The sequence below is a fragment of the Bombina bombina genome, chromosome 1 (genome assembly GCF_027579735.1).
Source record: "Bombina bombina isolate aBomBom1 chromosome 1, aBomBom1.pri, whole genome shotgun sequence".
Classification (NCBI taxonomy): Eukaryota; Metazoa; Chordata; class Amphibia; order Anura; family Bombinatoridae; genus Bombina; species Bombina bombina.
Genome location: NC_069499.1, coordinates 140,252,667 through 140,273,695, shown reverse-complemented (window position 1 = coordinate 140,273,695; position 21,029 = coordinate 140,252,667). Strand labels below are relative to the sequence as shown.

The window sequence follows — 21,029 nt, the reverse complement described above, 5'->3', positions numbered from 1 at the left end:
CTTCTCCCGATAAACATTCTGGAACTAAGAGCGATATTCAATGCTCTCAGGGCTTGGCCTCAGCTTGCAAAGGCCAGATTCATAAGATTCCAATCAGACAACATGACGACTGTTGCGTATATCAATCATCAGGGGGGAACAAGGAGTTCCCTAGCGATGAAAGAAGTGACCAAAATAATACAATGGGCGGAGGATCACTCCTGCCATCTATCTGCGATCCACATCCCAGGTGTGGAAAACTGGGAAGCGGATTATCTGAGTCGTCAGACTTTCCATCCGGGGGAGTGGGAACTCCACCCGGAGATCTTTGCCCAGTTGACTCAATTATGGGGCATTCCAGACATGGATCTGATGGCGTCTCGTCAGAACTTCAAGGTTCCTTGCTACGGGTCCAGATCCAGGGATCCCAAGGCGACTCTAGTGGATGCACTAGTAGCGCCTTGGACCTTCAACCTAGCTTATGTGTTTCCACCGTTTCCTCTCATTCCCAGGCTGGTAGCCAGGATCAAACAGGAGAGGGCCTCGGTGATCTTGATAGCTCCTGCGTGGCCACGCAGGACTTGGTATGCAGACCTGGTGAATATGTCATCGGTTCCACCATGGAAGCTACCTTTGAGACAGGACCTTCTTGTTCAGGGTCCATTCGAACATCCAAATCTGGTCTCCCTCCAGCTGACGGCTTGGAGATTGAACGCTTGATTCTATCAAAGCGTGGGTTTTCAGATTCTGTGATAGATACTCTGGTTCAGGTCAGAAAACCGGTAACTAGAAAGATTTACCATAAAATATGGAAAAGATATATCTGTTGGTGTGAATCCAAGGGATTCCCATGGAATAAGATAAAAATTCCTAAGATTCTTTCCTTTCTGCAAGAAGGTTTGGATAAAGGATTATCTGCGAGTTCTCTAAAGGGACAGATTTCTGCTTTATCTGTCTTACTACACAAACGACTGGCAGCTGTGCCAGATGTTCAAGCATTTGTTCAGGCTCTGGTTAGGATCAAGCCTGTTTACAGACCTTTGACTCCTCCCTGGAGTCTAAATCTAGTTCTTTCAGTTCTTCAAGGGGTTCTGTTTGAACCTCTACATTCCATAGATATTAAGTTATTATCTTGGAAAGTTTTGTTTTTGGTTGCTATTTCTTCTGCTAGAAGAGTTTCAGAGTTATCTGCTCTGCAGTGTACTCCGCCCTATCTGGTGTTCCATTCAGATAAGGTTGTTTTGCGTACTAAGCCTGGTTTTCTTCCAAAGGTTGTTTCCAACAAGAATATTAACCAGGAGATAGTTGTACCTTCTTTGTGTCCGAAACCAGTTTCAAAGAAGGAACGTTTGCTACACAATTTAGATGTAGTCCGTGCTCTAAAATTCTACTTAGAAGCTACAAAAGAATTCAGACAAACATCTTCTCTGTTTGTCGTCTATTCTGGTAAAAGGAGAGGTCAAAAAGCAACTTCTACCTCTCTTTCCTTTTGGCTTAAAAGCATCATCCGATTGGCTTATGAGACTGCCGGACGGCAGCCTCCTGAAAGAATCACAGCTCACTCCACTAGGGCTGTGTCTTCCACATGGGCCTTCAAGAACGAGGCTTCTGTTGATCAGATATGTAAGGCAGCGACTTGGTCTTCACTGCACACTTTTGCCAAATTTTACAAATTTGATACTTTTGCTTCTTCGGAGGCTATTTTTGGGAGAAAGGTTTTGCAAGCCGTGGTGCCTTCCGTTTAGGTAACCTGATTTGCTCCCTCCCTTCATCCGTGTCCTAAAGCTTTGGTATTGGTTCCCACAAGTAAGGATGACGCCGTGGACCGGACACACCAATGTTGGAGAAAACAGAATTTATGCTTACCTGATAAATTACTTTCTCCAACGGTGTGTCCGGTCCACGGCCCGCCCTGGTTTTTTAATCAGGTCTGATGAATTATTTTCTCTAACTACAGTCACCATGGTACCATATGGTTTCTCCTATATTTTTCCTCCTGTCCGTCGTTCGAATGACTGGGGTGGGCGGAGCCTAGGAGGGACTATATGGCCAGCTTTGCTGGGACTCTTTGCCATTTCCTGTTGGGGAAGAGATATTCCCACAAGTAAGGATGACGCCGTGGACCGGACACACCGTTGGAGAAAGTAATTTATCAGGTAAGCATAAATTCTGGACTGTGATCCCAACAGATGCAAGTCTTTCAGGTTGGGGAGCTGTCTGGGGATCTCTGACAGCACAAGGGGTTTGGAAATATCAAGAGGCAAGGTTACCAATCAATATTTTAGAACTCAGTGCTATTTTCACGGCTCTTCAGGTTTGACCTCTGTTGAAGAGAGAACCGTTCATTTGTTTTCAGACAGACAATATCACAACTGTAGCATATGTCAATCATCAGGGTGGGACTCAGAGTCCCCAAGCTATGAAAGAAGTCTCTTGGATACTTGCTTGGGCAGAATCCAGCTCCTGTCTAATTTCTGCGGTTCATATCCCAGGTATAGACAATTGGGAAGCGGATTATCTCAGCCGTCAGACTTTACATCCGGGGAGTGGTCGCTCCATCCAGATGTGTTTTCTCAGATTGTTCAGATGTGGGGTCTTCCAGAAATAGTTTTCTTCAGGAGAGATAAATAAATATCACTTGCCCAAACATTATAGATGACTGGGGATGTATTAGCAAGCACTATACAGAACAGTCTTTAATATGCATGAAAAATATTTACTATCAGTTTAATTTTCTTTTTGCTTTGCTTTTTTGCATCTAGCATTAATAATTTTGTTTTTCTAATTACAGAAATTCTTTGAAAATCTCAACCCAATGGGAAACATGGCAGAGAAAGAATTTTCGGACTATTTGTTTAACAAGTCGCTAGAAATTGAACCACGGAATTGCAAACAGCTACCCAAATTTGTATGTATATTTAGTGTTGGCTACCCAATTTCTAAAGCTTTTTACTTTGCTAAAATAGTCCAGTTTTGTGGGAACTAGAAGGGACATTTTTGCACGAAAACCACTTAGGTCGCATTTTAAAAGGTACCACCCAGAATGCAAAACAAAAAAGTGTCACAAAACAAAGGGCTTTAACATAGAGAGATATACATGTTTCACAGTTAATTTAGTGACCAGACCACTTTTCCATTTGTTGACCGTTTGGTACCAGGGCTTTTTTTTTTAATTTCTGTGGTGTTTGTGTTTAGCTGTAATTTTCCTCTTACTCATTTACTGTACCCACACGTATTATATACAATTTTTCTCGCAATTAAATTGACTTTTTAAAGATACCATTATTTCTTTCTAATGGCACGGTGAGTCCACGGATCATCATAATTACTATTGGGGAATATCACTCTTGACCAGAAGGAGGAGGCAAAGAGCACCACAGCAAAGCTGTTAAATACCACTCCCTTACCCACAACCCCCTGCCATTCTCTTTGCTTATATCAGTTGCAAGGAGGGGTAAAGTTAGGCATCTGATTCTTCAATCAAGAGTTTGTTATTTTTTAGGCAGGGCAGGTTTGCTCTGGTCTTTTGGGGTTTAGCCGTAGTCAATGTCAGTCTCTTCAGTAGAGCAGTTGTGGCTTTTAAGCATTTGGGAACTTGTGGGGTATAATCCCCACTGTGCCTCGCAAGTAGTTGGTGCTGCCCTTCTTGTAAAAGCCTAAGTAGGTTTACTTGGTCTTTTTTTTTGTATCCACACATGGGAGGGATGAAGCCTTTCAAACCTTGTGAGCTGCCCTGCTGCCGGGAAGATTGTTATGGAGGTAAGTGCTGTTTTTATTTTTCTGATATGAGGTCAGAAAAGTTTGGCACTTATGGGCTCAAATGGTTGGAAGTTGAATTTAGGAAAAAGGTTCCTTGATTCCGGCTACAAGGGTGGTATTCTTGGGAACCATTATAGATTCTCTAGAGATGAAGATTTTTCTGACAGAAGCAAGAAAGTCAAAGATGTTCAATTCGTGTTTTGCTCTTCAGTCCTCTTCTCGGCCGTCAGTGGCCCAGTGTATGGAGGTGATTGGTCTGATGGTTTCAGTCATATACATCATTCCGTTTGCTCGTTTCAATCTCAGACCTTTGCAGTTATGCATGCTCAGTCAATGGAACGGGGATTATGCGGATCTCTATCCAAGGGTTGTTCTAGATCAGGCGACAAGAGATTCTCTTCATGGTGGTTGTCTCAGGATCTTCTCTCTCAGGGAACCTGTTTTCGCAGACCTTCCTGGGTGATTGTGACCACGGATGCCAGTCTGCTGGGATGGGGAGCTGTCTGGGGTTCTCTAAAGGCTCAGGGTCTATGGACTCGGGAGGAGTTGATTTTTCCTTTAAATATCTTAGAGCTGAGAGCAATCTTCAATGCTCTTCTGGCCTGGCCTGGCCTGGCCTCATCTAGCTTCAGCCCAGTTTATCAGGTTTAAGTCAGACAACATAACGTCTGTGGCTTACATCAATCATCAGGGAGGAACTCGGAGTTCCTTGGCCATGACAGAGGTGGCCAGGATTATTCAGTGGGCAGAAGCTCACAACTGCTGTCTGTCTGCGATCCACATTCCAGGGGTGGACAATTGGGAAGCAGACTTTCTGAGCAGACAGACTTTTCATCCGGGGGAGTGGGAACTTCATCCGGAGCTGTTTTCCAGCTTGATTCTCCGATGGGGGCAGCCGGAGTTGAATCTCATGGCATCTCGTCAGAATGCCAAGCTCCTGAGATACGGATCAAGGTCAAGGGATCCTCAGGCTGTACTGATAGATGCTCTAGCAGTTCCTTGGAAGTTCAGTCTGGCATACGTGTTTCCTCCGTTTGCTCTTCTTTCTCGGGTCATTGCTCGGATCAGACAAGAGAGGGCATCAGTGATTCTCATTGCACCAGTGTGGCCTCGAAGAATCTGGTATGCAGATCTGGTGGAGATGTCATCTTTTCCACCTTGGAGTCTTCCATTAAGGAAGGACCTTCTACTTCAAGGACCCTTCCTTCATCCAAATCTCGTTTCTCTGAAGCTGACTGCTTGCAGATTTTTCTTTTTTTTCTGATTCGGTTATTCAGACTTTGATTTAGGCACGTAAGCCTGTGACTAGAAAGATTTATTATAAGATATGGCATAAATATCTGTATTGGTGTGAATCCAGGGGCTACTCTTGGAATAGAGTTCGGATTCCTAGGATTTTGTCTTTTCTCCAGGAGGGTCTGGAGAAGGGTTTATCTGCTAGTACCCTGAAGGGTCAAATTTCTACTTTGTCTATTTTGTTGCACAAGCGTCTGGCGGATGTGCCAGATGTTCAGTCTTTTTGTCAGACCCTAGTTAGAGTTCGGCCTATGTTTAAGTTTGCAACTCCTCCTTGGAGTCTTAATTTGGTTCTTAGAGTTATTCAACAGGCTCCTTTTGAGTCCATGCATTCTTTGGATATTATGTTGTTATCCTGGAAGGTTTTGTTTTTGGTTGCTATCTCTTCGGCTAGAAGAGTTTCGGAGCTTTCAGCATTGCAGTGTGAATCTCCTTTCCTTATTTTTCATTCTGATAAGGTAGTACTACGTACTGCCCTAGGTTTCCTTCCCAAGGTTGTTTCAGATAAAAACATTAATCAAGAAATTGTTGTTCCTTCTTTGTGTCCTAATCCCTTTTCTCATAAGGAGCGTTTGTTGCATAACCTGGATGTGGTTTGTGCGTTGAAATATTATTTGCAGGCGACTAAGGATTTTCTCCAGTCGTCTTCTTTGTTTGTTGTTTTTTCTGGGAAGTGTAAGGGTCAGAAAGCTAGGGCTACTTCTTTCTTGTTGGTTGAGGAGTGTTATTTGCTTGGCATATGAGACTGCTGGACAGCAGCCTCCTGAGAAAATCACAGCTCATTCCACGAGGGCTGTTTCATATTCTTGGGCCTTCAAAAATGGAGCTTCTGTAGATCAGATTTGCAAGGCTGCCACTTGGTCATCTTTGCACACTTTTTCTAAATTTTACAAGTTTGATACGTTTGCTTCAGCTGAAGCTTCTTTTGGGAGAAAGGTTCTTCAAGCAGTGGTGCCTTCTGTTTAGGTTTACTGTCTTGACCCTCCCTTATCATCCGTGTCCTCTGGCTTGGGCATTGGTTCCCAATAGTAATTATGATGATCCGTGGACTCACCGTGTCATTAGAAAGAAAACAAAATTTATGCTTACCTGATAAATTTATTTTTCCATAAACCTCAGGCATCTCTGCACCTTATGTTACTACCTTTCTCCTTTCCCTTTGGTCGAATGACTGGGGGTTGTGGGTAAGGGAGTGGTATTTAACAGCTTTGCTGTGGTGCTCTTTGCCTCCTCCTGCTGGTCAGGAGTGTTATTCCCCAATAGTAATTATGATGATCCGTGGACTCACCGTGTCAATAAATAAATACATTCATCAGGTAAGCATAAATTTCGTTTTTCATCATATCTTATAATTTACTATAAAAAAATGATAAAATATGAGGAAAACATGGAAAAAAACACTTTTTCTAACTTAAGCCCTCAAAATCTGTTGCACATCTACAACCACCAAAAACACCCATGCTAAATAGTTTCTAAATTTTGTCCTGAGTTTAGAAATATCCAATGTTTACATGTTTTTTGCTTTTTTTGCAATTTATAGGGCAATAAATACAAGTAGCACTTTGCTTTTTTCAAACCATTTTTTCTTCTTCAAAATTAGCGATAGGTACGTAGGAACACTGATATCTGTTAGGAATCCCTGAATAACCATTCACATGTATATATTTTTATTTAGTAGACAACCGAAAGTATTGATCTAGGCCGATTTTGGTATTTCATGCCACCATTTCACCGCCAAATGCGTTTAAATAAAAAACTCACAAACTTTAGGTTTCTCACTGAGATTATTTACAAACAGCTTGTGCAATTATGGCACAAATAGTTGTAAATGCTTCTCTGGGATCCCCTTTGTTCAGAAATAGCAGACATATATGGCTTTGGTGTTGCTTTTTGGTAATTATAAGGATGCTAAATACCGCTGCACACCACATGTGTATTATGCCCAGCAGTGAAGGGGTTAATTAGGGAGCTTGTAGGGTTTATTTTAGCTGTAGTGTAGTAGACAACCCAAAGTATTGATCTAGGCCCATTTTGGTATATTTCATGCGACAATTTCACCACCAAATGCGATCAAATAAAAAAATATTTAACTTTTTCACAATTTTAGGTTTCTCACTGAAATTATTTACAAACAGTTAGTGCAATCATGGCACAAGTGGTTGTAAATTCTTCTCTAAGATCCCCTTTGTTCAGAAATAGTAGATATATATGGTTTTGGCATTGATTTTTGGTAATTAGAAGGCTACAAAATGCTGCTGCGCACCACACTTGTATAATGCCCAGCAGTGAAGGGGTTAATTAGGTAGCTTGTAGGGTTAATTTTAGCTTTAGTGTAGAGATCAGTCTCTCATCTGACACATCCCACCCCCTCAAACAGCTCCCTTCCCTCCCCCACCCCACAGTTGTCACCACCATCTTAATTACTGGCAGAAAGTCTGCCAGTATAAAAATAATGGTGTTTTTTAACCTCCCTGATCCCCCCCCCCCCAAACAGCTCTCTCAGCCTCCCCCCTCAAACTAATGGCCGCCATCTTAGGTACTGGCAGTTGTCTGCCAGTACCCAATTTACTAAAAAAATTGCCTTTTTTTCTAAAATAAACTAAACACCCCATTTTGTAGTGTAGCTGCCCCCCCCTAAATACACTACCCCCTCCCCCTCCCTAATCCTTTTACAAACAATTTATTTCCCCCTCCCTTTCCATCCTTGGACAACCATTAATGTTCATGCACGCGCACCCGAGACCATCCCCAGCTCACCCAGCGCGATCCCGGACACTCAGGAACCGGATCCGGATCTAGCACCAGTGATGGGCCGCCCACCCATCTCCCTGCTTTGGCTCCACCAACCCACCAACGATCGGCACCATCGCTGGCCAATGCAGAGAGGGCCACAGAAAGGCTCTCTCTGCATCGGATGCTTAAAATTTTAATGCAGGATGCCTCAACATCGAGGCATCACTGCAATAACATGAAAGCAGCTGGAATCGATCACGATCGCTGCCAGTGCTTGAAAACCCTGAGGACGTAGGGTACGTCCTTGGTCCTTAAGTGACATTTTTTGTAGGACGTACCCTGTATGCCCTTGGTCCTTAAGGGGTTAACGTGTATTTGCTAAAGGAGATTTATATAATGTTAAGATGCTTTTTATAATTAAAGTCAAATCATTTTTCACCTAGTATGCTTTCACAATAATTACAAAAATGATAGGCCAGATTACAAGTGGCACACTAACAGTTATGCATGAGCCAAAAGTTGTTTTTTCTTTCCTAATAAATGAAGAGTCCACGGCATCATCAATTACTAGTGGGAATATCACTTCTGGCCAGCATGAGGAGACAAAGAGCACCACAGCAAAGCTGTTAAGTGTCACTCCCCTACCCATAATCCCCAGTCATTCTCTTTGCCTCTGTCAATGGAGGAGGTGAAGTTTTGGTTTCTGAAGAAAATTTGGATTTCTTTCACTACAAGCAAGAATTTTGGTTCTAGCTGTAGTCCACGTTAATCTCTTCAGTAGGGTAGCGGTGGCTTTAAAACAGTTAGGAACTTGTGAGGTGCACCTTGCTCTGTTTTACTAACATAATTGCTGCCAATGGTATAGCAAGCCAGCGTAGGTTTACTCTGTTCTTTCTTTTTCTACAGGTCTCTGTGAGGAGTATGTATCCTCTCACACTTTGTAAGCTGTTGTCCTTCCTGACAGCTAGATTGCAGGTAAGTGCCTTTTGGTCTTCTAGGTTTGGAGAAGTTTGGCTGCAACTTTAAGGGACTTGTATATCCTTTATACAGGATATTTTCTGGCCGGAGCAGGCACTTTTAGTGTGATTAGAGACTAGGGGTTATTTCTCCCTATTTGGGCTAAAGTATTATGTAGAATTGTTGCGTGCACTGTCTGATTTAAGCTATGCAAGCTGCTTATTTTTGTGTAAAATCTGCTTTCTGACTCAGTATGAAAGCTAGACATTAGCTACCCTGCTGAGGTGGGGTCTAAATACGTTTTAGAGCCGTTGCACTATGTCTTATGAGAAAAATGACTGTTGCATGCATTTCATATGTGTTTGCAATGTTTAATGTCTTTTCACATAGGGATTTCCATGCCGCTCCAATAGCTGTTGGGCTGATGATTTTTTTGCTGAACATATGCTTGGTTTTCCGAAATTATGGCTTCATGGCGTGACCCGTTTCTCCGCTTCAATCCTTTAGCAGAGAGGTGTTTGTTTCTGATGCCGATTTCTTACGTATTTAATGGTTTGACAGGAGAACTCCCTGCTTTTTTTACTCTTGCAAACGAGAGGTTTAGATATCTCAGTCAGGCTGAGGTGTAAGATACTAATATTTAGCTAGCGAAGTGCTATACTTTCTATTCATATGACAGTACCTTATAATTTTATATATTTCAATAAAGATTTGTGGGCATGGAAGTGTGTTTTTTATATTTATGTTTGTATACTTTTGAGGCAAAAATTGTTTCGCTATACATTCTGTGCTGCATGCTTAGCTAGGACTCTTGTATGTAGAGTTAAATTGTTGCCTACTGAGCCCAATGTCTCTCAGGATGATGCTGTTCAGGTAATGTCACAGCTTTCTCCTTAAACGTCCCAAGCCTTCATGGCATCACATGCAGTGCCCTGTGGCTCCCTTTAGACCCCGGGAGGAGTTTATTTGCTTGCAGAAATGGCTGCACAGGTATCTTCTACGGTATCTGCGGCATTATCTGCTTTTCCTATGCTAAAGGGAAAAAGCAAGAGGAAAATTAGAGATTCAGATAGTAAGGTTTCTGCTCTATCTACTGCTACGCAGGTTGATCTCCCTCTTAAGTCTGATGAGGAGGATACGTTGTTAGCCTCTGATGGCGAGATCACAGATTCGGACAGTATAATTCCTTTATCTGATGCTGAAGAAGTAAATATCAGGTTTAGCTTGAACACCTTTGTGTACTAGTAAGGAGGTATTGGCTACTTTAGATGACTACGACTATCCTGTCGAGGTCAACCCTAAAAAAATCTAGTAAGCTTTGTGTATACTATGATATTCATTCCTCTGTGGAAGTTTTTTCCTGTTCCAGACTGTGTGATGGAGTTTAATTCACAGGATTGGGGATGTTTCCTGTTGCTGACTCCATTTCAGATTCATGGACGGCACGGGCCTAAAGTAGAAGGTTTTTTTTCTACTCTGGCTTAGGAATTTATGATCCCTTTAGAGGATAGCTGCTCCTTTAAGGATCGCATGGACAAAAAGCTGGAGGTATATTTAAAAAGACTGTGGCCTCAGTAGCAAGTGCGACACCTTGTCTGAATCTTTTTATTAGAGACTTCCTTGGGGGAGATCCAAAAAGGATTTAGGTTCTCAATCTAACCAATTCCTTTATTTCTGATGCTAACATGCAAGTTATTTGACTGGGATGTCTGGCTTCATGGTCCTAGCTCACAGGGCTTGGTGGTTTTTATCTTGGTTAACTGATGTTTCCAAGTTTTTGGCCCTTCCTTACAAGGGTGAAACCTTGTTTGGTCCTGGTCTAGCAGAAATAATTTCTGATACTTCTGGTGGAAAAGAGCCTTTTCTACCACAAGACAAGAGATCAGATCTATAGGTTTTACTTTCTCTCTTCCAAGCAGGAACAGTTCAAGTCTTCTTGGAATCCCAATCAGTCTTGGAGCAAAAAAAACCATAGCTGAGTCTACGTCAGCATGAGTGGTCTGCCCTCGGTCCAAGTTCGGATCACGTGGGGGGGCAGCCTTTCCCTGTTTTTGTCAAGCGTGGATGTAAGCTATCCCAGATCCTTGGGCTGTGGACATAGTATCTCAGGTTTACAAAATAGAACTCAAATCTTTCCCTCCCAGGGGCAGATTTCTCCTCTCTAGATTATCTGCCACTCAGGTTTAAGGAGAGGCATTCTCAAGCTGCGTTCAGGATATTTCCTCTCTGGGAGTGACAGTTCCAGTAAGGAAATAGGGTCTATGATTCTATTCCAATCAGTTTGTGGTTTCCAAAAAAGAGGGAACTTTTTGACCCATTTTAGACCTAGAGTGTCTCGCAAGTTTCTCAGAGTACCGTCCTTCAAATGGAAACCATTCCTTCCATTTTTCCTTTCGTCCAAGAGGGTTAGTTCAGGACAACCACAGACCTGAAGGACGTGTATCTTCATGTTCCCAGCCAGGGATCATCAAAAGTTCTGGTTTGCCTTTCTAGACAAACATTTTCAGTTTGTGACACTTCCTTTTGGCCTTGCTATAGCTCCCAGTATCTTCTCAAAGGTTCTGGGGGCTCTTTTGGCAGTGATCAAGTCTTGGGGTATTCAGTGGCGCTCTTCCTGAATGACATATTGGTTCAGGCGCCATCTTTTCAACAAGATAACTCTCATAAATCTTGTTGTCTTTCTACGTTCCCACGGATGGAAGTGAATCTGGAAAAGAGTTCCCTTGTTCTAGCTACAAGGTTAGTTTTCTTAGGGACCATAATAGATTCCCTATCTATGAAATTATTTTTGACAGAGGTCAAAAAAACCAAGATTTATTCCTCTTGCATCTCTTTGCAGTCTTCTGTTCGGCCATCAGTGGCTCAATGTGTGGAGGTAATTGGTCTGATGGTCGCTTCCATGGACATCCATGCCCAGACAATGGAACAGGGGACCATTCGGATCAGTCTTAGAAGTTAGACTTAGTTCAGTCGACAAGAGACTCTCTCCCGTGGTGACTTTCTCAGGAGCTTTTGTCTCGGGGCACATGTTTCCGGAGATCTTCCTGAGTGATCGTTATTGCGGACGCCAGCCTGCGGAGCAGTCTGTGACTCGTTAAAGGTGCAGGGACTTCGGACTCGGGAGGAGTCTGCTCTCCCCATAAATATCTTGGAGTTGAGAGTGATTTACAATGCTCTGATGGCTTGGCCTCAGTTTTTTTTTAATCCAGTTTATCAGGTTACAGTCGGACAATGTCACCTCAGTGGCTTACATCAACCACCAGGGAGGAACTCAGTGTTCCTTAGCCATGAAGGATGTAGCTCAGATTGTTCTGTGGGTGGAAGCTCACAATTTTTGTCTATCTGCCATCCACATTCCAGGTGTAGACATCTGGAAAGCGGACTTCCTGAGCAGACAGATATTTCATCCCATCGAGTGTGCTCTCCATCCGGAGGTGTTCTCCAGGTTAACCCTCAAATGTGGGGTGCTGTAGTTGGATATAATGGGCCTCGGCAGAACGCCAAGCTTCCAAGGTATGGTTCAAGGTAAAGGGATCTGTAGGCCGCCCTGATAGACTCTCTGGCGGTTCCTTGGTTTTTCAGTCTGGCATATCTGTTTCCTCGGTTTGCTCTCCTTCCTCGAGTCATTGCTCATATCAGACAGGAGAGAGCATCAGTAATTCTAATAGTTCCTGCATGGCCTCACAGAATCTAGTATGCCGACCTAGTGAAGATGTCATATATTCCTACTTGGAGGTTGCCTCTGAGGAAGGACCTTTTGTAACTTGGGGTCCATTCCTTCATCAAAATCTCATTTCTCTGAAGCTGACTGCTTGGAGATTGAACGCTTCGTTCTGTTTAAGCGTGGTTTTTCTGAGTCGGTCTTTGAGACCATGATTCAAGCTCGCAAGCCTGTTACTAGAAAGAATTTCCATAAGGTATGGCATAAATACCTTTATTGGTGTGAATCCAAGGCTACTCTTGGAGTAGGGTCAGGATTCCTAGGATTTTGACTTTTCTCCAGGAAGGTCTGGAGAAGGGGTTGCAGTCAGTTCTCTGACAGATTATCTATTTTGTTTCTCAAGCGTCTGTCGGATGTGCCAGATGTTCAATCTTTTTATCAGGCTCTGGTCAGCATTAGGCCTGTGTTTAAGTGCTCCTCCTTGGAGCCTTATCCTCATTCTTAACGTTTTGCAGTAGGCTCCGTTTGAGCCATTGCAGCAGGCTCTGTTTGAGCCATTGCATTCCATAGATAAGTTGTTATCTTGGAAGGTTTGGTTTCTTATTGCTATTTCTTCTGCTCGGAGAGTCTTGGAACTCTCGGCTTTGCAGTGTGATTCCCCTTACCTTATCTTTCACGCTGATAAGGCGGTTCTTCATTCTAAGTTGGGTTTTCTACCTAAAGTGTTTTCAGATGGAAATATTTCTCAGGAAATTGTAGTTCCTTCTCTGTGTCCTAATCCTCCTTCTTATCAGGAATGTTTGTTGCACAACTTGGATGTTGTGCGTGCTCTAAAATTCTACCTACAGGCGACTAAGGATTTTCGCCTGTTCTCTGCCCTGTTTCTTTGTTTCTCTGGAAAGCATAAAGGTCAGAAGGATACTGCTACTTCTCTTTCCCTCTGGTTGAGAAGTATGATTTGTTTTTGCGTTTGAGACTGCTGGTCAGTCTCCTGAGAGAATTACGGCTAATTTCATTAGGGTTGTCTCCTCTTCTTGGGCTTTCAAAAATGAAGCTTCTGTGGAACAGATTTGCAAAACTGCAACTTGGTCCTCTCTGTATACATTTTCCAAATTTTAGTTTAATTTGATTCTTTTGCCTCGGCTGAGATTACTTTTAGGAGAAAGGTTCTTTAAGCAGTGGGGCCTTCTGTTTAGGTCTGCCTATCTTGTTCCCCCTCCCTAGTCATCTGTGTCCTCAAGCTTGGGTATTGGTTCCCACTAATAATTGATGACGTTGTGGACTCTCCATATCTTAGGAAAGAAAACAACATTTTTGCTTACCTGATAAATGTATTTATTTCCGGATATGGAGAGTCCACAACCCCACCCTTATATTTAAGACAGGTATTTTTGACTAAACCTCAGGCACCTCTACACCTTTGTGTTATTCCTTTTCCATTTCCCTTCTGTTGAATGACTGGGGATTATTGGTAGGGGAGTGGCACTTAACAGCTTTGCTGTGGTGCTCTTTGCCGCCTCCTGCTGGCCAGGAGTGATATTCCCACTAGTAATTGATGACGTTGTGGACTCTCCATATCCGGAAAGAAAGAAAGAAATTTATCAGGTAAGCATAAATTTTGTTTTGTGCATGTGGAATTTACCGCTAGTATTACAAGTTGAATGTAATTGCAATCGCTTGAGCGCAAACGTGATTTATGTTAGAATGATTACTGCGTCCTCAGAGCTCTTGTTAACTGTTTTGTGTCACAAAACACAATAAAAATACATTACAAAGTACACTTATACTCATAATAACACCATCTAATAACAATTATTTTTAAAAATTGCACAAAAAAGTTATAAGGGCTCAAAGATATGAGGACTAAGGTGTTAGAAAAAAGACTGCAAAGGGCTTTAACATAGAGATACATACATATAAATATGGATATGTATGTATAGATATATGTTTATATGTGTGTACGTATATCTTTATGTATTTATATGTGTATATATGTATTTACAGACATATATACACATATAAACACAAATACATATGTACACAAATAGACATGTATATATATAAGTGCATTGGAGCCCTTTGCAGTTAGTAGATGAAAACATGAACAATCATATTTATGCAATATTCATTTTTAATAAAGTGTATTTAACGCCTTAACTATTTTACTGGCTTCTTATTTAGCCAAGAAAAATATCAGCTTTATTTTTTTTTAAATTCTCTTATAGTTTCTCTTTGTCAGATATATATATATTTGTTTTTTGTTTTTTCTATTTTTTTAATACAGCCACGGAAAACCACATATCCTCTGAAGTCACCAGGCATAAGGCCCAATAGCGGGAGACACTTATCCTCCTCAGGCACCCTGCGTGGACACCCCACCCCACTGGAGAGAGAACCTCATAAGATAAGCTTCAGCAGGATCACGGAATCTGAGCACGAATCTGCAGTTTCACCTCCAATCTCTCCTAACACCCCTTCTACACCCCCAGTATCTGCCTCATCTTCTGATCTCAGTGTGTTTCTAGAAATTGATCTCAACAGCTCTTATAGTAAGTATTTATGATACCCTCCAAACTGTTCCTTTATGTTGGTAGTGCACCATTTCTTGTCAGATTTGTGGGCCTTTTGAAGCCACAGATATGTTTTTGCTTGTAGAATTAGCTACCTCTTATGTACAATTGTATTAGTTTAAATATTATACCTGGAATAGGCAACTACAACAATTAAATGTCATTAATTCTCCTGATTTAAGCATCTACCTGCCTAAGCATAGTAAAGTCAGTGACACAATGACTAACAACTCAAGCTGTGATATCCTGACATTCTAACATATTAGACTATTGCACCAGGGTTATGTTTGTCAGCCAATTGGGACTGGCAGTCCTACAACTCCAGCAATCACTGGCTATGTTCTGCTCTGGAGCTGGAAGGCTTGCAGCTCTCAAATGGGACGTGTGTGTTTAACGCCTTTAGGGGATTAAATGTATAGTAAGCTTTATTTCTGTAGTCTTCCATTAGATTAACATATCAACATATGAACCTTATTAGAACAGATTAACACATTGTTTGTTGCAGTTGTTTTTTTTAACAGGCAAACCCCACCCACTGCTTTTCTTATTTGGAGGGTCAATTCAAACTTCTTTCTGGAGTAGACAGGGCTTGTGTTAACAAATTCTCATTTGTTTGTGACAGCATAAAAGATAAGATAACAAACTGCAAATTAGAGACAGGTTTGTGGCAGGGTTAGGCTTGTGGAGCTTGCAATGTGCTCTTTAAGTTTTTAGCACAAGTGTTTAATGTCCCTGTAAGTGACTAAGGCAAACATGATAATCAGTAATAAATTAAAGCATGTAATTTTTTTTGATAGAATGTCACTGATGCTGACATTACCCAGCCCTGAATAAGAACATAATTTCTCAATGTAAAATCTGAGTATTATTAAATGGAGCATAAGTTTCAGATTTGGCTGCGTCCAATGTTGTAAACCCACAACCTGTGCTGCGCTAGCAAACCTGATACAAAGCACTGTATCTCAACCGTTTATTAAAATCAAGGCTTGATATTGGTTGGGGCAGCTAGTGGAGTATATAACTTTTGACATTAAACTTAAACAGCCTCACCTTGGCAGTAAAGTTTGGCTTTTCCTCACCCAGTTTTATTCCTCCCACACTGCTGTTTCTCTTTCAGTTAATGATAGTGTTTTAATTTACATATTAAATCTATCTTCTCTCTCTCGCCGCTCTCTCCCCTTTTTTCCACAATTGTTAAAGGTCTTATTGTGCAGTCATTTTTCATATTTCTTTCATTAACCCCTTAATGACCACAGCACTTTTTTCATTTTCTGTCTGTTTGGGACCAAGGCTATTTTTACATTTTTGCGGTGTTTGTGTTTAGCTGTAATTTTCCTCTTACTCCTTTACTGTACCCACACATATTATATACCGTTTTTCTCGCCATTAAATGGACTTTCAAAAGATACCATTATTTTCATCATATCTTATAATTTACTATAAAAAACATTATAAAATATGAGGAAAAATGGAAAAAAAACACACTTTTTCTAACTTTGACCCCCAAAATCTGTTACACATCTACAAGCACCAAAAAAAACATATGCTAAATAGTTTTTAAATTTTGTCCTGAGTTTAGAAATACCCAATGTTTACATGTTCTTTGTTTTTTTTGCAAGTTATAGGGCCATAAATACAAGTAGCACTTTGCTATTTCCAAACCACTTTTTTTTCAAAATTAACGCTAGTTACATTGGAACACTGATATCTGTCAGGAATCCCTGAATATCCCTTGACATGTATATATTTTTTTTTAGAAGGCATCCCAAAGTATTGATCTAGACCCATTTTGGCATATTTCATGCCACCATTTCACCGCCAAATGCGATCAAATAAAAAAAAATGTTCACTTTTTCACAACTTTTTTCACAAACTTTAGGTTTCACACTGAAATTATTTACAAACAACTTATGCAATTATGGCATAAATGGTTGTAAATGCTTCTCTGGGATCCCCTTTGTTCATAAATAGCAGACATATATGGCTTTGGCTTTTTACTAATTAGAAGGCTGCTAAATGCGACTGCGCACCACACATGTGTTATGCCCAGCAGTGAATGGGTTAATTAAGAAGCATGTAGGGAGCTTCTAGGGTTAATTTTAGCTTTAGTGTAGTGTAATAGATAACCCCAATTATTGATCTAGGCCCATTTTGGTATATTTCATGCCACCATTTCACCGCCAAATGCGATCAAATTAAAAAAAACTTTAAATTTTTCACAATATTAGGTTTCTCACTGAAATTATTTACAAACAGCTTGTGCAATTATGGCACAAATGGTTGTAAATGCTTCTCTGGGATCCCCTGTCTTCTGAAATAGCAGACTTGTATGGCTTTGGCGTTGCTTTTTGGTAATTAGAAGGCCGCTAAATGCCGCTGCGCACCACACGTGTATTATGCTCCGCAGTGAAGGGGTTAATTAGGGAGTTTGTAGGGTTAATTTTAGCTTTAATGTACTGTAGTAGACAACCCAAAGCATTGATCTAGGCCCATTTTAGTATATTTCATGCCACCATTTCACCGCCAAATGCGATCAAATAAAAAAAATTGTTTACTTTTTCACAAACTTTAGGTTTCTCACTAAAATTATTTACAAACAGCTGTGGCACAAATGGTTGTAAATGCTTCTCTGGGATCCCCTTTGTTCATAAATAGCAGACATATATGGCTTTGCTTTTTGGTAATTAGAAGGCCGCTAAATGCTGCTGCGCATCACATGTGTATTATGGCTAGCAGTGAAGGGGTTAATTAGGTAGTTTGTAGGGAGCTTGCAGGGTTAATTTTAGCTTTAGTGTAGAGATCAGCCTCCCACCTGACACATCACACCCCCTGATCCCTCCCAAACAGCTCCCTTCCCTCCCCCACCCCACAATTGTCCCCGCCATCTTAAGTACTGGCAGAAAGTCTGCCAGTACTAAAATAAAAGGAAACTTTGAATATTTTTTTTTTAAATATAGGATATTTACATATGCTGCTATGTAGGATCCCCCTTAGCCCCCAACCTCCCTGATCCCCCCCAAAACAGCTCTCCCTCTGCCTTATTGGGGGGCCATCTTGGGTACTGGCAGCTGTCTGCCAGTACCCAGTTTGCAAAAAAAATGTTTTTTATTATTTTTTTTGTATTTTTTTCTGTAGTGTAGCTTTCCCCCCCACAGACCAACACCCCACCAGCCAAAGCGATCTTGTTAGATCAAATCTATTCCCCCCTTTTGCCCACTTCAAACAAACTTATTTCTGTAGTGTAGTGGTTCCCACCTGCTCCCTCCCCGTGAACGCGCCCGTCCCCGCCTCTCTGTGCACGTGCGTGCGTCCGTGCGTGCCCCTAGCTATCCTCGCCCACGATCCCGCCCCCCTCTGCATCATAAGGGCCATTGATGGCCGCCACCCACCTCCCACACCGGCTCCCACCTACCAACGGACTTAGCCGTCGATGTCCGGTGCAGAGAGGGCCACAGAGTGGCTCTCTCTGCATCGGATGGCTAAAAATGGTTATTGAAGGATGCCTCGATATCGAGGCATCACTGCAATAACCGGAAAGCAGCTGGAAGCGAGCAGGATCGCTTCCAGCTGCTTTCCAGACCGAGGACGTGCAGGGTACTTCCTCAGGCGTTAACTGCCTTTTTTGAGGACGTACCCTGCACGTCCTTGGCCGTTAAGGGTTTAAGGTGGTGAGAGTCCATGTTCCATTACTCCTGGGAATTATACTCATGGCCACTAGGAGGAGGCAAAGATCACAACATTCCCAGAGCCCTTAAAATCCCTCCCACCTTACTAGAAACTAGTTTTGTCTTTACCTTCTCAGGAGGAAGGTGAAGAAGGTAGGTGCTCCAGGTGCTCCAGCAGAGTCAGGAACAAGCCAGGGATCAGGAACCAGGAAGGACGTCAGGCAGCCAGGTAATACACAGGAACTCTCACAAACGGGTCAGAGACAACGCAAAGGCAAAGCATACTGAACAGAAGCCCTTTAAATAATAAGTGATGACATCACAATTCTGAGACTGCATCCTGTCTCACATGGATGATGCACACCAGTCTGGCCATAAAAGGAAGTGCAGGAATTGAGCAGCATCCCCCACAATGCACCATAGCCAGGAAGAGAGGTAAGTAAAATGGCTGCCAGCAACACATGGCAAACACAACAGGGAAAAAAAAAACCCTGATAGAGTCTGAAGATATTTAATCCTTTTATGGGTATCTTTCCCTACAAGCAAGGATTGGGGTCTAGCTGTGTCCACGTCAATCTCTTGAGTAAGAGTAGTGGTAGCTTTTAGCAGTTGGTGATGAGGTAGTCTTTGCTTTACTTCTAACAATTTTGCTACCCCTTTGTAGAAAGTCAAGGTCGGCTACTCTGCTCTTTCTTTTACTACAGGTCCATGGCAGGGAGCGCAGTGCCTGTCACACCTATGTAGCTGCTTTCTGCCCTGCAGCCGGATCCACAGGTAAGTAACTCTTCCTTCTAGGTTAAAAAGGACAGCACTTCAGAGGTTAACCCTCTAGTAGATCCCATTATGGGACATAGTTACCCTATTGTCTTAGGGGCACAGTGTTGAGGCAGATTTTATTGGGGATCAATAGATCCTAAAGTAATATTTGGCACTTTATTGGTATGAAGACTTAAGGGGTTAATTTCTCTAATTCTTGGCAGAGTGTATTGCATACTGTTCCCTTATAAGGTCTTGGGACATACGTGGGAGGCAGATTATATTTGCGCTGGATTTATACCAGTTTAAAACTGCAGAGAGGGCTGACGGCTTTTAAACTTATGCAGCCATTGGTTATTTCATGCTCTTATGTGTGGCGCAGTTAGTCTTCCCGGCCGCTCACGTGACTTCCGCACTTCCGGTTTTACGTAGCGGACCTTTGTGAACTTAGAGTGTCGGATTAAAGCGGATGAGGAGAGGTGTCGGCTTAGTTATCTTGCCAATCGGAGTGACTCCAGTTGATAATTTAATTTTTTGTTCCTCATGTTTAGCAAAAACATTAAAATTTAAAGAAAAAATTCTCGCTTCTAAACCAAGTGTCTCTCAGGATATTGCTGTGCGTGACATGCCTCATCGTTCTCCTCAAACGTCCCAAGCCTTAATTGTTTCTCATACTGTGCCTTCTGTGTCCTCTCAACCACCTGGGGGTGTTTATTTACCTGGGGATTACTTCAGCATTATCTGTGGCTTTATCTGCTTTCGCTTCTGCTAAGCGTAAGAGGAAGTCTAAACATTTGCCTACTAGTAAGGTTTCTTAACCCTCTAAGTCGGCGTTGGTCAATCTTTCTCAATTGTCTGATGAGGAAAACACATCAATAGCTTCTGAGGGTGAAATCTCAAACTCTGACACTTTAGCAGAAAAATCTTCAGAATCTGAAGAAGTAAATTTTAGATTTAAACTTGAACACCTACGGTTACTACTGAAGGAGGTTCTAGCTACTTTGGATGACGCTGAACCTTCGGTTTCTGTCAACCCTACTAAGTCTTCTAAACTGGATAGAGTTTATGATTCTCCATCTTCGGAGGAGGTTTTTCCTGTTCCAAGGAAGATGTCTGAAATTATAGCTCTAGATTTAGATAAGCCAGGGGTTCCTTTTTCCCCTTCCCCTGTTTTTAAAAATGTTTTCTGTTGCAGACTCTATTCGTGACTCATAGTGCACTGTACCTAAGGTAGAAGGAGCTATTTCTACTCTTGCTAAGACAACTACCATTACTATTGAGGATAGTTGCTCTTTTAAAGATCCAATGGATAATAAACTAGAGGCTTAAAAAAGATGTACATCCATCAAGGATTACAGTGGCAACCTGCAATGAGTATTGTCACGGTTGCGGGAGCAGCATCTTATTGGTACGATGCCTTGTCTGATCTTATTTCTGAGGAAACTATGGTAGAGGAGATCCAAGATAGGATCAAAGCTCTTAAATTGTCTAATACCTTTATCTGTGATGCCAACATGCAAATGATTAGACTGGGAGTTGAGATGTCTAGCTTCACTGTGCTAGCTCGCAGGGCTCTGTGGTTAAAATCTTGATCAGCTGATGTTTCTTCAAAGGCCAAGCTTTTAGCTTTACCTTATAAGGGTAAAACTCTGT

The 21,029-nt window shown here is 41.9% G+C and overlaps 1 protein-coding gene across 1 annotated transcript in view; it reads left to right on the top strand.

The window, feature by feature from the left end:
- Positions 1-21,029, top strand: part of SOS2 (SOS Ras/Rho guanine nucleotide exchange factor 2) — a 355,579-nt gene that overhangs the window by 311,464 nt on the left and 23,086 nt on the right. Inside the window, exons 19-20 of the mRNA XM_053697641.1 lie at positions 2,771-2,887; positions 14,670-14,934. Coding sequence (XP_053553616.1) covers positions 2,771-2,887; positions 14,670-14,934 — 382 coding nt within the window. The remainder of the gene's footprint in view (positions 1-2,770; positions 2,888-14,669; positions 14,935-21,029) is intronic.